Source organism: Dermacentor andersoni, chromosome 2 (assembly GCF_023375885.2).
Source record: "Dermacentor andersoni chromosome 2, qqDerAnde1_hic_scaffold, whole genome shotgun sequence".
Lineage (NCBI taxonomy): Eukaryota > Metazoa > Arthropoda > Arachnida > Ixodida > Ixodidae > Dermacentor > Dermacentor andersoni.
Genome location: NC_092815.1, coordinates 83,333,231 through 83,348,707, shown reverse-complemented (window position 1 = coordinate 83,348,707; position 15,477 = coordinate 83,333,231). Strand labels below are relative to the sequence as shown.

Here is a 15,477-nt window from a genome sequence, read left to right as displayed (position 1 = left end):
CCATGTGCAGGTGACGCGAAGGGGTGGTTTGGTAGCACATGACACGCAGCGTTGACTGCTTTTGTGGCATTCTGTGCATGCATTGGTTTATCACCGCTGTTGGCACCTGTTACTAAGGTGACCATGAGCCACCAGTTTCTGTGTTCATGCTAACAGTGGACTGACTTGTACATGGCGCTTACGGGTATTCAACTTACTTTTGTTGGAATGCCACGGGAAAGTTCAAACTCAATTGCATAGCTCTGGACCACAGGATTGCTAGGGTCGACAGCTTCGTCCAATACTCCATCCACTATCCTCTGCAAGTGTGACAGGTAGCTCTGGAGGGTCTTTGCTGCATCATTCCACTCCTTCTCAGATCCTCTGAAAGGAGCGACATACATAAAAGAAAGTCAGTTTTTAGTGTTAGTGCACATTATCGAAGAAAAAAGAAAGAAATACCATGCTACATTGGCACTCAGTGGCCAATGTGTAGTTGTCAGCGTAAGGTTCATGCTCTAGCCTCTCCACGCTTCTAACTGAATAAAAAACCAGTGCATGCGATACTGGCACGATTATTTCTAGAATGCAGATGTTTGATGACGTATCCAATCTAAATTCTTAATCAGACATTCAACTAATCAGCGTGACACATTCTAGTTCACAGATTTACATTTGGCATTCGAATCTATGTTAGTGGTATGCTTTATAAGAAGCTTGGAAACATAATCTTGTTTTCCTCAATATGAAAGTGGCTGCTTCATGGCCACTGCAAGACATCATCTATAAGAATAAAGCTTAACGATTCAGTCTCCTTCCCATTTTTAGCAACACATAACAAAATTTTGTCAGAACTATAATGAAAGCTCCTTTGTTTTTTAAAGGGCCCCTCACCAGACCACACAGCAAATTTTGGTTATACGCTGAAAGTTGTTACATGCCCTTTAGGGAACATTCTACTGCAAGAATATTTAAAATTCGTCCATTAATAGATGAGATATAAATATTTCAGTGCCTTTCTAGCATCCGCAAGTTAAATTCCTTCCCTGTTTTCTTCCATACCGGAGCTGGGGGATCGCGTGATGTATACATCACAGGCACCTTCTTCTTCTTACTTGCTTTTTTGCTGCCCGGCACACTTCTGCTGATGATCTCTCGTGCGAGTTGTTGCATTTGTCTCGTTCTGCGCTACACATGATTTTGTGTGCTCTGCACGAGAACACCTGACTAGCGGTATAAGTCAGTGCTACACTAACACTGAGGCAGACGCAAGTGTGTCACAGAGCATGATCGCGCGCTGGAACACGGTGGAAAATGACATAGTTTCACTCTCTGCGTGTGCGACCGCATGACATGGGAACATGCGGACGGAACAGAAGCACATCTCTCTTGCTACAGTACAAAGTAAAACAAAGACATGCAGACATTTGGTTTGTAGGCTTTATTATTTCTCTAAACTTTAATTCCTCTATTGAAGCAACAGATCGAACAAATATCCGCTGTTGGCCTGAATAGTTCTCAAAGTCATGTGCCACTATGAGCAACATCATGACACTGTGCACTTGTGTGATATATGTTGACTCGCCGGGTGGGAGCGCGGCGCCCGGTAGGAAAAGGGTAAATGGGGTTTGGCTTCAAATTTAAGCTCTTTCCACAGCCACAGAGATATAATGCTTAGCAGACATGATTGTTAGCGCACATTATATGCACGGTGCTTGTCAGCTCAAAATGGCCAGACCAGGTGAGGGGCCCTTTAGCTCTTGCTGCTCAATTCTTGGCTACTCAGTATCTTATTGTAATTTTCTTTCTTTTAGGTGCAGTAAAAATAACACACACTTTGAACACCTAATGTCAACTATTAGATCTTAGGAGCACTATATTTATAATCTGGCACTTGCTATATATATCCATTATCGTCACATACTTCTACAATATATTTGCAATTGCAGGGCTTGCAGGTTTTGATGTAAACATCCAAAGATGTCAAAACCAAAAGCTGGAAAGTTGCATTAGCTGTCATTCCAAGAAAAGTGAACTTAAACTTACATTTTGGATGTTTTCTCGATTTGATATTGCTTCGCAAGTTTTAGACACTGTCTCACCACATCCAGACGTATTCGTCGGCTCACCTGCATGTAAAAATGTGGCCATAAGCAGCAGTTCATCTGACTGTGATACTACTACAGAAAAATTGTATGCCCACAAACAATGCAAAGGGCTCAGTTTCCTTGAATTGAGTACCATGTTTGAAAACAGATCAAGTTCACAGAGCACAGATTGGTTAGGGCATCAACCATAGCCAATGGTTGATGAACTATGAGAAAAAAATAAAAATGATATCGCTAACTAGTGTTGCAGAGTTAATACTGCGGAATTGGAATGACTCCGGAATCATTCCATGTTTAGACGACCCCGGAATGGAATGGTGACAATGCTTGGAGGAATGGAATGGCAATGGAATTATGTCTCTTTCCGAAAATATAGTACTTTTTCGTCTATGCACTGCTTCTTGTCAAAATATGCTGAAGAACCAACCAGCCCATCTTCAAACATCAGTAAGTCAGGGGCTCAAATATAACAATAAAGCAGTATTTCTAAAATGGTTTGGCTGATTACAAGCATGGTACATTTATGAGCAACGCATCTGCTACAATTTTGTCCTTATATACTGAGTTGCTCTGAAGTTTTTCATGTAACCGCGGCTCTATGCCGTTGGTATCCGTCGTGAGGAACTACGTCTGCTGCTAGTATGTTTATTTGAATTAAGAAGCCCATTTCATTAAGATAATACCAGCCGTAGTGCCGTAGCTATGGCACTATGTGCACGACATTCACTCTTAAAGAACAGGAAGGTGCAGTCTATGCATTAATGTGCACTAAATTTAACGTAGGGCTCGAGAAAACGGCTATGTCTGTCCCCACTTTATTTTGTCTAATGAAGTTTTGAAGAGTGTCAGTGTGTCGTCGAGTGCAATATCGTACGATTACATACGCCATCATTCTCTTTCTGAAACTCTACTGCATTGCAATTTTTCTGTTTGTGCTACCTGTACTTGCAGTGGCAATATTCACTAATTGTCGTCCTCGCTTTATTTTAGGACTCAAGTCGTACAAAAATGCGATGCCATCATTGCATCTATACACAAGAGCACTGCCGACATGGAAGAAGTGTTGAATGTGGCCAGTCTACATTTGGAATCTCACAACATGATGAGGTGGAACTCGCAGCTGTGAATGATGAGAAAGCTCATTACTACTTGTTCAAGTCATCCAGGCACAACAGAAACTCTGCACACATGCAAGAAGGCTAAACTGTCTAAATATGAACTGAGGCTGGTGCCAGACTTGGCTGAGCTTCTCTCCACTGTAGAGGAAGCCATGGAGTTGCTGCAGAAAAGCCACGAGACAGCCGGGCTTTCGCTTCCAGCATTGCGAAATATCGAGGAAATCCTAAGCAAAGGCACACTTCTTTGCAAAGAGCCTGCTGAAAGCCTACAGCATAGCCTGGAGAAGTGGTTTGCAAGCACGTGGACTGACCCTGTTTTTTTTGATGGGTGTCCTTCTAGACCCACAGCATAAGTATTCTTGGTGTTTAGCTACAACAGTCGAGCAGATGCGTTCTGCTGTGCTGGGAGGGGGCCCCTTTTGTTAGGGCAGGATAGCGCCAGCACCATCGTGAATGCGGACTCTGAAGCAAGGCCAAGCAGACTGATGTTTAAAAACACCAGGAAAAATGAAAATTCCCACCCAGACAATATGCCTGGATCCATTTCAGGGGAAATTTCTCATTATGTTACAGAGAAAACTTGCGAGGACACAGTTAAGCCCCTGACCTTTTGGAAAGCAAACGCTAGCCGCTTTCCCTTGCTTTCCCACCAAGGGGAGTTTTCACTGTGAATGCGACGTCAGCTGACATGGAACGCGTGTTTTCTACAGCATGCCTGATAATGAGAGCGAAGCGAAATTGGCTGTCAAGCACCTCTTTCGAGCAGCTCATGTTTGTGAAGTGCAACACATAGGTAGAAGACAATTCTTTTATCTCACTTTTTTTGTTTATAGAACTAACCGCTGAAGCAGCCGTTATTTACCCTTCAGGTTTGCAAAACTAAATGGTGAAGCGTCCATTTAGCTCATGACATGTTGTTGCAATAAGACCAAAATAAAGCTTCTTTTTGCACCTTGCACTGCTTGCGACCTTTATTGCAGTGTTTAAAAATCACGAGGACACCTAAGCAAAAATACGCTGTGTCGTCATTTTAGCATTAACATATTTACGCTTAAGCAATATTAAAACATCACAAGCCGATAAAACATGCTGACCATGCAAATACTATAGCTAGCAGGAGAACTGCCCCTATGCGAATAATAGGGTGGTTGTACTGCACGAGATATGTCACCAAGCTACTATCACTTGACCTTGGTAACATGTTTTGCGTACTTTTGCAGTTCTTAATGCATCTGATGACATTAGCTTTATGGTGCATTCATTGATAACTTGATAAAACTAGCAAGATGCCTTTCCTACGCTGAGGAATTACAGGAATGGAAATGAAATGCCCGGCCATTCCTGGAGTGGGAATGGGCTAAGTTTTTCCTTCTGAGGAATTGAAAGAAATGGAATTGCAGCAAGTTCTAATTCTCCGGAATGGAATTGGAATGGAATGGGGGCACCCATTCCGCAACACTAGTATGAACTAAACTGGTGTATGTCAGTTTGTCACTGAATTTTAGCAGAACATTTTTGAGAGATATTAAAGAATAGAGGAGGTTGCTTTGACCCTTTCTTAAAAGAGCTGAACAACCAAACTTTCACAGACCATGCACATACCCTGGACACACAAAAGTGTTGCACAGGATTGCCTGCACTGAAAAGACATCACTAGTATTCAAGCACTAATAACAGGCTAAATTCAGCATGAATGCTTACAAACTATATTTCATTAACAATGATGCCCTTTCGGCATTATGTCAGCTACTATTGCCTTAAATATAAAGTAGAGGAGTTGTTGAAGTTATACAGGACTAAAATGTAACAAGTTGCTTTTACTAAGCGTGTTCGGCCTTGCACCACAACAAAGTTTAAAACAATTAGATGTTCTCAACAAGCCATGTGAAACCACTTGCAGCCTCAACATACTCAAATAAATGTGCCAAGAGAATCTGCCCTCTTTGAGTCAGTGGCATACAGGACGACACATCAGTAAAAGCACAAACTTACGCGTTCAAGCGACACCTTGTCAAATGCGACTGATTCTGCAAACGTCACAAGATCGGATGGAGACAGGTTCTCAAGGTATCCCCGGCATTTGTCAAAGTGCTTTGTCCACTCAGTCTGAAAAGTGAGCAAGAAAAAATTACGAAAAGGTCTTATTAGAGAGAGAGCAAAAAAAGAAAGAGTCATAACAGATGAAGTTTGTGAAACAATATGAGCCGAGCAATACAATCAATACGAAACAATAGCTCCATGAGCCACCAGCACGGCATTAAACATGTTTGGCTGACTGGTTTATCTAATGATTAACAGATTTATTGATTGAGTGATTGATCAATCAATTGATTAATATGGGGGGGAGGGGGTCCTCATAAGGCTCCCAGTAAAGCATTGTTCTCAGTTTGTTCAGTTGTTCTCAGTTCTCAAACTGAGAACAACATTGGGAACTGAGAAGTACACTTTGCCGAAACACTACGGATAGCCAGCAATATTCAGGCTACAACAGTCATCACCCGCGACATTGCAAGCAAGGAATTTTTGTCGGACAAGCGAAATGAATAAGAAGAATCTGCAGCGAAGACAACAATTATATCCACCATCTAAATGACGTTAAAGCAACGATAACAGAATGAAACTATCCATGAGTCGCTCTCGACAGAGCTTATGGCGTTACGTCAAGATTCGATAGGCGGTCGGAATTAGCTAAGAAACAGCCTACACCAGAATCTGGCAGATCGCCAGCCTTTATAACAAAATATTCGAATGCCCTCCCAAACATAAACAACATCCTACGAAAATACCACCCAACATTATCAACTAACGAGCACCTGAGGAAAGCGTTCCCGGATGTACCAAGGGTTGCCTATCGCTGCAACAGAAACTTGAAAGACGTGTTAGTGCACGCAAAAGTCAGCCAATATCATTCCCTTGTAATAAAAGCGTGTTGTTGCTCCAGGTGCAAAACCTGCAGGCACCTTCAAAGTGACATTAAAATTAAAAGCACTGCAAACAGTTATATACACGAAGTGAAAACTAGCTTTACGTGTATAAGTTCAGATGCGATTTATATGTTTGAAGGTTCCTTCTGTAAGAAACAATATATCGGTGAAACGGGACACTCAATGAATGTCAGGTTAAGCAGACATCGTGCAGACACAACTAAATAGCTTCCCAAAGCCGTCGCCGAGCATTTTAACCAACCAGGTCATAACTCTGACGAACTTAAACTTTACATCTTACAGTCAAATTTCCATTCTGAATGAGAAAGAAAATACAGATAATCATACGTTATCCATAAGTTCAAGACGTTGCAACCAATGGACGTTTCAAAGTTAGCTTTGGAATCTATTCACTATGCTAAACTGCAAGCTATAGGCAACAACAATTAATTGTTTTCATTTGGTTGCTTAGTGCTTTTTTTTCCCTCCCTTCTTTCTTTTTCTTTTATTTATACAGTTAAACCTGGATATAATGAAGTCGGTAGAATCGTCAATTTGCTTCGTTATATCGAAATTTCGTTGTATTAAAATTTGACCTGTAATGTGAATAAGTACAGTCGCTGATCGAGTTTTCTTACACGGAAAGGGACCGCAGAATTTTCCGAATTATCGGGTAAGTAAAAAAGGCAAACTTGAATGAGAAAACAACTTATTTTGGCAAATTTGGGAGTCGGCGATGAATGATACGGTTTCATGCCACATACGTTGACCATATCTTCACATTGGCGGAGCCAGCCACGCTTTCACGTGCACTCTGCCCCCCCGGCTGATAGCGTCACCCGCACAGTGACGGCGCTATCATGAAAAACGCTGGCAGAGGAGAGCGAATGCTTCATCTGCCTCTCGTTCCAAGGGGTCACCTAAACTCGAGATTACGCAACCTCCAATACTGAAATGCGCATGAAGACAGCTCAGAAGGTGCCATGCCCTCTCGGCACGCCCACTATTTGCACACGCGGCAGATTGCCTCTAAAGGCCTAAATATAATCCGACGTAGTGTGAACGCGTGCACACATTATGTCACGTTGGCGAGGACAACATCATCTACAGTTCAACGGATGGTTCGATGCAATTGCACCGGCAACGCAATCGGATGCGGCCAGTGCGCTCCGATGCGCCCGGCGTCTAACGACGATTGGCTGCGTGCCGATAATATCGGACAAAGATGTACCTTAAAGCCGGTTGCATGGCTGTGCATGCCCTCAACCGCGCTTACAGCCATGCACAGCCACGGTCGAGACGCGCGCCACCTTACCCTCCACTCTGCAACTCCCCCCCCCCCCTCCCATCCGCCTCGCGCACGCTTGATCGCGTTACCTTGAGTTCGCTCCCCTCCCCCTCTTTGCCTTTGTTCGAGCAGCAAGGCAGCACCCGTGAAGCCACCACCTTTCTTGTATCACCCTCACACACTTCCACTTGCACCTTAAGCACACAGTGCATGGGGCGCGATAGAATCTAATTGCACTTGGACTTTATGCGGAAAATGATGCGACTCAACTTTAGCGGTCGCTCCGCGCGATTTGAGAGGTGCGTTTGCAAGCACCTGCTCGTAATTCAATCATTTGACCATCTGCGTCCGTCTGCGGAAATTCCCATTTATTGTCTCGTCATTCCTTTGCGGTGGCAGTGAAATTTCGTTTTACTGAAATCGCATACAAAACACTTTGTTATATTAAAGTTTTAAATACACGGTGTTCTATGGACAAGATGTTATGAAAAGATAAATACTTTGTTATATCGAGAATTTCGTTATATTGAAGTTCGCATTTCGAGGTTTAACTGTATATTCCATTTCAGTAATTTTTTTTCACGAGCAAAGTTTTCTGCCACTCCTTTTATTACTTCTTTCAGAGAGACAATAGCCCACTGACCTCCAGAAAAGCAGATATAGAGGGGTGCTGTGCACATGGCGGTTGACACGCCGGCTGACACACGGCCGTGTCACTGGCAGTGTGCATAGCACCCATTTATTCACAATTGTACACTTTCGCCGCTAACACACCTTCAGTCGTTGTCTCACCCGCCCCCCTCTCCCATTTAGAAGAACCCTACCTATACATACTGTCCTGAGGAAACCATATGTCGCCTTGAAGAAGACAAGTCCACTTGTCGAAATGTTGGCTCCCGCTTTTACCTTGTTCTCGTTTTTCTCATTGACTCTAACGGGGAGGCTCTTGATTAATGTTCACCCCCTTGTGCTCTTTAATGTTCATCTGAATCTAAGAACATGAGTGTTCCTTGCATTCCGCCCTCACAGGAATATGGCTGATGCAGCTGGGGATCAAACTTGTGACCTTGGGCTCATAAGCAGAATTTCATAGCCTTAGAGCCATTGTAGCAGTCAGATGCATTTGATGTGTTGTACACCTTATAGTTGTGGGGATGCGCGACTCTCACGCGTCCCCTGATATCTTGTTTTCCCGCATAGCTCCTGCAGTGCGGCTTCGCCACGTGGCCTGGCGCCCGCGGCGGTCGGAGTGGTACAAGCGCAGTGTGAGAGATGGCGCGAGTGTCGCGCTGCTGCGGGGTTACTTCGGTGCGGGCAAGACAAGGCGCTCCCTCTTTGATTCGGGACAGCAAGCAGTGCGGATGTGCCGTGCCGCGCGTGCGCCGATCCATGCTTCTGCGAGACCGTCTCGCGTGGCCGCCCTCGAGCGCGCCACCGTTCGCGTGACCGTACGCGCGAACCACCAGGCGTTGGGATCCAACATGGGGCGAACATATTCGCTCGTTATCCGGTCGCGGTGAGTCGGACTTATAGATTTGCCGCGCGCCCATCAGCATGTTTTGTGGGTAGCAACTCGGCTAGCAGGCATTGATCTATGAAAGGTGCAATAAATGCCCTTGTGATTGTTTGCACTACTGTGTTTTCGTTTCTTTGTCCCAAGAGCACGGAGGACATCCCCCACAAGTAGACATTTTGCCTTGTTTTTATTCCTTCTTTAACACATTAGGCTTGAACGTGAAAATGTCACCTGATAATGCAAGCAAGACCTCCGAAATGTTACAGACAATAATGTGGTCCTTCAATCTGTCCATGTATTCAAAGTACCCTAAGGGTCGTCCTGCGAGGGTATTACGTAGGGGGGACCTAGGACAAGTGTACTTTAAACTTAATTGATGTGTCCCTTAAAGTGAATGGGTACATTATCCAGATTACTAAATTACCGTTGTTAGCACTGTTTCTCCTCCCTTCGACAGGAAAAGTTTGGAAGCCCATGTGCAATAAATTGAGGAGGACGTCAGGTGGCTGCCATCCTGGAAAAGCAGTAATGGAAAACAGCTGTTACAACAGAATTTTCGCCAGCACTGGACTTGTCTCAAGGCCAAGACAGACATAAGCTCTTCTGTATTAGACTAAGAAGTGAGCGTCTTCCTACTCTTTCTACATTACTTACAGAAACTTGATCCCAAGCTGTCTTAGCAATGCTGCTAGTATCGCTATTCCATATAGATCTTTGTTACGTGTGATGAAAAGCAGGATAGGAGAAGATGTTAAACTTCAATAGCTGTAACGGGCTCTTTCCTGGCTCAAAATGATGCAGGGTGGTGGCTACAACAGAAACGAGCTGTCCAAATTGGCGCATACTTGCTTGAAATGGTGTAGCAAGCACAAAATATCACCAAAATCGGCTGCTTAAGCTTGGCGCACAAGTGAACAGGTGTCACAAAGTTCACACAAGGTCTGATAAGGTCCCATTGCCATCACTGACTGTGACTGTGCTGTGGATAAAAAAAAAAAAAAAGAACCTGCAGGCTCTTTTTTATTTTCTTGTTTTTCAAACCTTTGAGACCCTAACATTTGCTTCCCCATCACATAAGTGACATATGATTCATATTGTGCACTGCTCATATAGAAAATATAGTACTGTAGGTGCTCCTTTAGTTTTTGTCAAGAATTCTCTCTCTAAACAGATTAAGTTCTGTATTTAAGCAGTGGTAGAAAATAGGAAGTGTTTGTAAACACTGCTGGTTCATTTTCACCACACTACAAGTGCTACAACCCATAGAGATTTTAGTAATAAGACTGGTAATCAATTAATACAGCAGGATACTCACGTGGCAGGGAATGCTGGGAGCCAATTCTGAAATGGCCTGAACTGTGTCTTTGTTCACAAATGGACTCAGGACGACAAGAGGTGAATGTCCTGGCTCGAGTAAGGCCTTGTAGTCTATTTCTGAAGAGGCACACAAGACATATGGTGTCAGCGGAAAGGAAGGTTAAAGCTGCCCATCATCTTAACTAACAAATTTGTTGAACTACAGTTAAATCTCGTTAATTCGAACATGCTTAATTCGAACTTGCAGTTTATTTGGACTGACACTGTGCTCCCTTCAAAGTTATGTGGTTCCAATGGGTGAAAATGCCTGGTAATTCGAGCTTGCAAGCATTTGTGACAGTTAATTCAAATGACAATGCCCTCAGCAGCATGCCAAATCACGTGGAGGCGCCTCCAACCAGCATTGCTCTGACCCCGCCATAGTGGAAAGGCTTAGGAGAAACCCCCAAGAAAAGCGGCGGGAAGTTTTTGATTTCTCGAATGGCAAGGTCGCCTTTCTGCGTTGTGCCGTAATGCCCCAGCCACGGGAGGCGTCAGCCCTGGGCCGATTTTTCGTGGCTCGCTGCAGTGGCAAGCGAGCTGCGAAAGGAGGGGACCAACAAGAGTGGCCCCTACAGTGACGTATTCGCAGGAAACTGGAAACTGAAGCCTGACCCCACTATTCGTACCCGCATCTGGCTCAGCCAGACAGTTTGTTTCGCACTATTGTCTGCTTGTGTCAGCTCTCGCTCGCGCTTGTTTTGGTTGGCTTAGTCAGTCTCATTCGCGCTTGTTTTTTTACAATGACGTGTCTAAACCAAGACGTCCCAATGGAAAGATTGTTGGAGACAGTCCGCAATATCCGATTCTGTATGACACAAGACAGACCCTGAATACAAGGACATAAAGGCGACACCCAGTACCTCATTCTGTTTGTCTTTAGAATGTGGCGACGCCGCAACAGAAGGGAGCACACCAACATGATTAGAATCAGCAGCAATGGCTTCACATCTTAATAAGACATGAGTTGCGTTAAGAACGCAGGACAAAGAAGGTTAATACAGTGCCGATCTGTCAGCAGACGAAGGAAGAAACACGCAAGCACACAGAGGAAAGTAGCAGTGGAGGCCCAGTCCTGACCTCAGGCTCCTTCGAGTTCGAGTTATCGAGATTCGACTGTATCACAACCTGATGCTTGGGAAAAAAAATCTGTGCCTGTGCCAGAGTTCGCAGTCGCACACAAAGAATATGTTTGATATGACGCAATACGGTGCAATTTTGTGCAAAACCTGCCCAATTTTTAGTTGAGCAGTCATGTGTAGCGAGCTAAAGGTGCTGCTGCTGCCTTATCTGCAGCAGTGTGCCTGCAAAATATAGTAGTCTTTCTCAAAGTTCCACTGCATAAGCTCTTCCACCCTGCACACAACTGTCAAAATATTTTTTGAATACTTACAAGCAGCCCAAAACATGAAAACTTTGGCAATAATTTCACTGGCTGCACAGGCCTGTAATCTAGTATCCATGCATCCTATGAACTCTGCAAATGTGGATCAATCCTTATGACTGTTACAGATGCACTGAGATCACGAATACTATGCAACAAACTCTAAATTGCTGTTTTCTGTAAAGAAGGAAAGGGCAGTCATAAATTAGCCTACGTACGAGGGCATGCTGACTGAAGCCTCTCCAGGAGCATGAGGTGGTCGGATGGTTTGAGACCCAAGTTGTCGGTGACAGTGCGACCACAGATATCAAGCAGCTTGTAGAAAAACCTCATGACCTCATGGTCAGATCCATTGAGTGATGGGTAGATGCGGCTAAATAGCTGTTCCCTGAGGGACTCGGGGCTGGAAAGTAGGGCTTCCAGCATGCCGCCAGTGAGAAGGCGCTGTTCAATATCAGCCACGTCGCTGCGCAAAGTTTTCAGCCTTGTCACATTGTTTCGAGCAAAGCTCATGAAAAACTTGATCCAACAAGACAGCAAAGCAACACATGTCCCAGTTAAAGACAACGCTAATCATGAAGTAAAGTGAAATAAGAACAATCCAGTTTGTTTGCCTTTATCTTTCCCAATAGCTACATTAGGTTTGAATTACATTAAGTCCAAGGCCTGATGCCTGAAGCGAAGTTCCAAGACTAGCGATAGTTTGCCGTTATTCTACTTGATACGGCTACTGACTCTTGTAATTGAGATTTCTAGATGTTGGAAATTATTTATTAAACATTGAGCCTCTTCGATTTTCAGAGTTCTGGCAGCATGGCAGCCAGCTAGTTTCGGTCCTAACAGGAAGTCACGTGGGCTGGGATCCCAAGACAACCCGAAGTTGCCTGAAGTTTGCAAAACCGAACGCCAGGACAGCTGGCCACGGGAGTAACATAAACAAGCTACCAGCGTGGCCGTGGCCGGCAAGACCGGCGGGCTGTTGGCGTAGTCGGGCATGCGTTGCCAGCTTGAAAATATATGGTTGCACTCGGGGATATGATCACCTTCGCGAGATTTCGCAGGACTCTGAACAGGACGCGCACAGGGCACCTCACTTTGCACAGTGCAGCAAATGGCCTCCGACACAACCGATGCATGACGCGAAATCGTGCCTAATTGATTGTATTGTATCGCTCGAGGATGCCTGCTCACAGCAATCACATCACCCACAGCAAACATTGATGACTTGGCATTTTGTCATCATTTGACAATACATGTAAAAGCAGGATATTGGGTGCGTCTTATGTATACGCATAAAATTTCGTGCCCACCTGCTTGGGCTTCGATTTCAGAAAGTTTGTTTCGGCTGATGGTGCTTCTCTTCTGCCCCTGTTCTGAATGAGCTGGTGATGCAGCTGGCATATGAAAATGCATGCCGCCTGTGACCAGCGAAAAGTTTCACACGAAAAACAGTATTGGTCGCGATCATGACAACGATAAACTAATGTACGTCTAGTGATTACTCAACCAGTGTATTCTTTTAACATCAATGGCCTAGTTAGAACACATTGGTTTCGAGCTGCCACCCACACATACGACGAAGAGACAGAGCGAACAGTGGCATAGCTGCAACACCTTCACTAACAGCAGAAAAAAAGGAGATATCACCGCATATATGCGAGAGGCTTGAAAAGGGATACCACTAGAGAAAGATGAACTGAAAAGGCACTGCAATGTGTGGGAATGAGCGTCCACAACTTGCGCGTAACACGATGCAGCTAGCATGCACACACGACAATGTGACGCACTGTTCATGGCCGGGATTAAAAACCCTTCACAGGACACGCACACAGGACACAGACACACAAAAAGCTTGAAATGGTTCGCCGCCGCTCGTATCACCTTCTTGCAAGGTGGAACAGTGCATTAGAACCTCAGGAAGATCACGCTGGAGGTAAGGAAATCCGAAGGTAACTGTAGCCATGCAGTTGGCTGAGCGAGGTAAAAGTCCTCAAGCGACTGTGTTACAATCTGTCAAGTCCCCACAAAGATGGTGGCGAGCGCTCATCGTCTCTTTTTGCAGTTTGCTAGCCAGAGAACATCCAGAGAGCAGCCAGACCAAAATCGTCCTGGCTGCTTCTGGCAGCCCGCGGGTAGCCAGAACTGTCCAGCCCAAGTAAAACGAATGCGCAGCGTAGTGTGTTGCACGGTAGGTGGAGCGATCCGAGAAAAACGAAGGCGCTCTGGCTGGCTCTGGCAGCCCACGGGTAGCCAGAAGTGGAAAATCGAAGAGGCCCACTGAAATTGGTGCTGTTGCCCATCTGGCCCAAACACTAAGACTAAATAAATGCGGCATATGGTAAACATACTGCTTCATAATTCATGGGGAAAACGCTGCTTAGTGACAACTGAGGCAGCAGATTCACTGCTGATCAAGCAGCACTCAAGGAAGGTTCACTAAGTGCACACGGCCTAAGAGAAGTAGAAAGTCAGAAAGATTAAATAAAACCTTACCATCCTTCAGAAAATAGAAATTCCAAATGGCATATATAAATATCCCATGCGGGAATGTCATAGCGCCTTCCTAGGGAGACAGCTGCTTCCAAGGCTTCCTGGTCCAGTGTGCTGTTTACAAGAAAATAATAGAAAGCAACTTAGCAAAGTAAAGCGGGAAACTACAGCCCACAAGTTTGCAATGCATGCCCTCTGGTGCTACAGAAAAGACTGCCTACCTTCCCAAGTATACGGAGTAATGAAAAAAATGAGACAGAGATAGCCATTCAATGTGGGCCCAAATACGACATTTACCTACCCATAAGTAAGAGTTGAAAACAAATCTACATCACCCTGCCACCCCTCGGTCACATGAAAGGAGGATAACATCATATCAGTATGACACGCTTCTTCACTCCCTAAAAACAAAGATGTGAAAAGATGTGCTGTATTTACTTGCATAATTTGCTAACTTTTCTTTGTGATTTTAGAGTTCTGAAAAGGGGGTGCACAAATTACGTGGAGATTTCCCGAAAACACCCAAAATAATGTGCAATATGTAGTAACGCGCGCGGTGTATACATAAAAAAAAGATTATAGCACAAATGAAGGGTACTTGTTTATTTAACAGAATTAGTGCATACTTTAACCAGCCAGATCCGGTCATGGTCATACACTGTCTAGTCGCAAGCACTGGTCGAGAGGTCCAATTGGGAACCATCGTCGCGGCCACTGTCACCGCCCTCCCGAAGCACATCGTCCTCGGTTCCGTCGAGCGTGTTCAACAGCCTCGTCTTCTTGAAGCTGTTCTCGACAATACTGGGAGAAACCAGGTCCCACACAGCGAGTATCCCCTCGCAGACCGTTTCTGGTGGCGGTCTCTTTATTCTGCCAGTGGGAGTGAGCCCATGTTCTCCGCTGACCATCCATTCCACATACACCTTGCGCGCATAGTCCTTGAAGGGTTTATTTACGGAGACATCCAAGGGCCGCAGAACAGATGTTAGTCCACCCGGGACAATAGCCAGGTTGGTCCTCATGTCCTGCAACTTCTCCATTACGCTGTCCATGAGGTGGCCTTTGAAACTGTCGAGCACCAGCAGCGATGGCAGACGCAGTAAGGCCCTGGTCATTTAACCCAGACAGTGTTGAGCCAGTCGTTCATCAGGTCTTCATTCATCCAGCCTTCTTCTTGGGCATGGATGTGAATAAGGCTTTTAGCCTTCAATTTGGGCAATGTCTTCCTCTTGAAGATCACGAACGGCGGTAGTTTTTGGCCATCAGCTGTCGCGGCAAGCATAACCGTGCAGCGTCACTTCTCACAGCCATTTA

At 44.9% G+C, this 15,477-nt stretch overlaps 1 protein-coding gene across 2 annotated transcripts in view; it reads right to left on the bottom strand.

Annotated features, from left to right (window-relative positions):
• The window catches only part of LOC126541732 (NBAS subunit of NRZ tethering complex-like), a 118,570-nt gene that overhangs the window by 16,943 nt on the left and 86,150 nt on the right, over positions 1 to 15,477 (bottom strand). For both annotated transcript variants that reach the window (XR_008614816.1, XM_055076888.1), the window contains exons 43-49: positions 14,167 to 14,277; positions 11,892 to 12,139; positions 10,249 to 10,367; positions 9,358 to 9,447; positions 5,198 to 5,311; positions 2,026 to 2,108; positions 198 to 363 (exon numbers count right to left, since the gene is read on the bottom strand). Coding sequence is in view for 1 of the 2 variants with exons in the window: in XM_055076888.1 (XP_054932863.1) it covers positions 198 to 363; positions 2,026 to 2,108; positions 5,198 to 5,311; positions 9,358 to 9,447; positions 10,249 to 10,367; positions 11,892 to 12,139; positions 14,167 to 14,277 (931 nt within the window). In the remaining variant the exon portion in view is untranslated. The remainder of the gene's footprint in view (positions 1 to 197; positions 364 to 2,025; positions 2,109 to 5,197; positions 5,312 to 9,357; positions 9,448 to 10,248; positions 10,368 to 11,891; positions 12,140 to 14,166; positions 14,278 to 15,477) is intronic.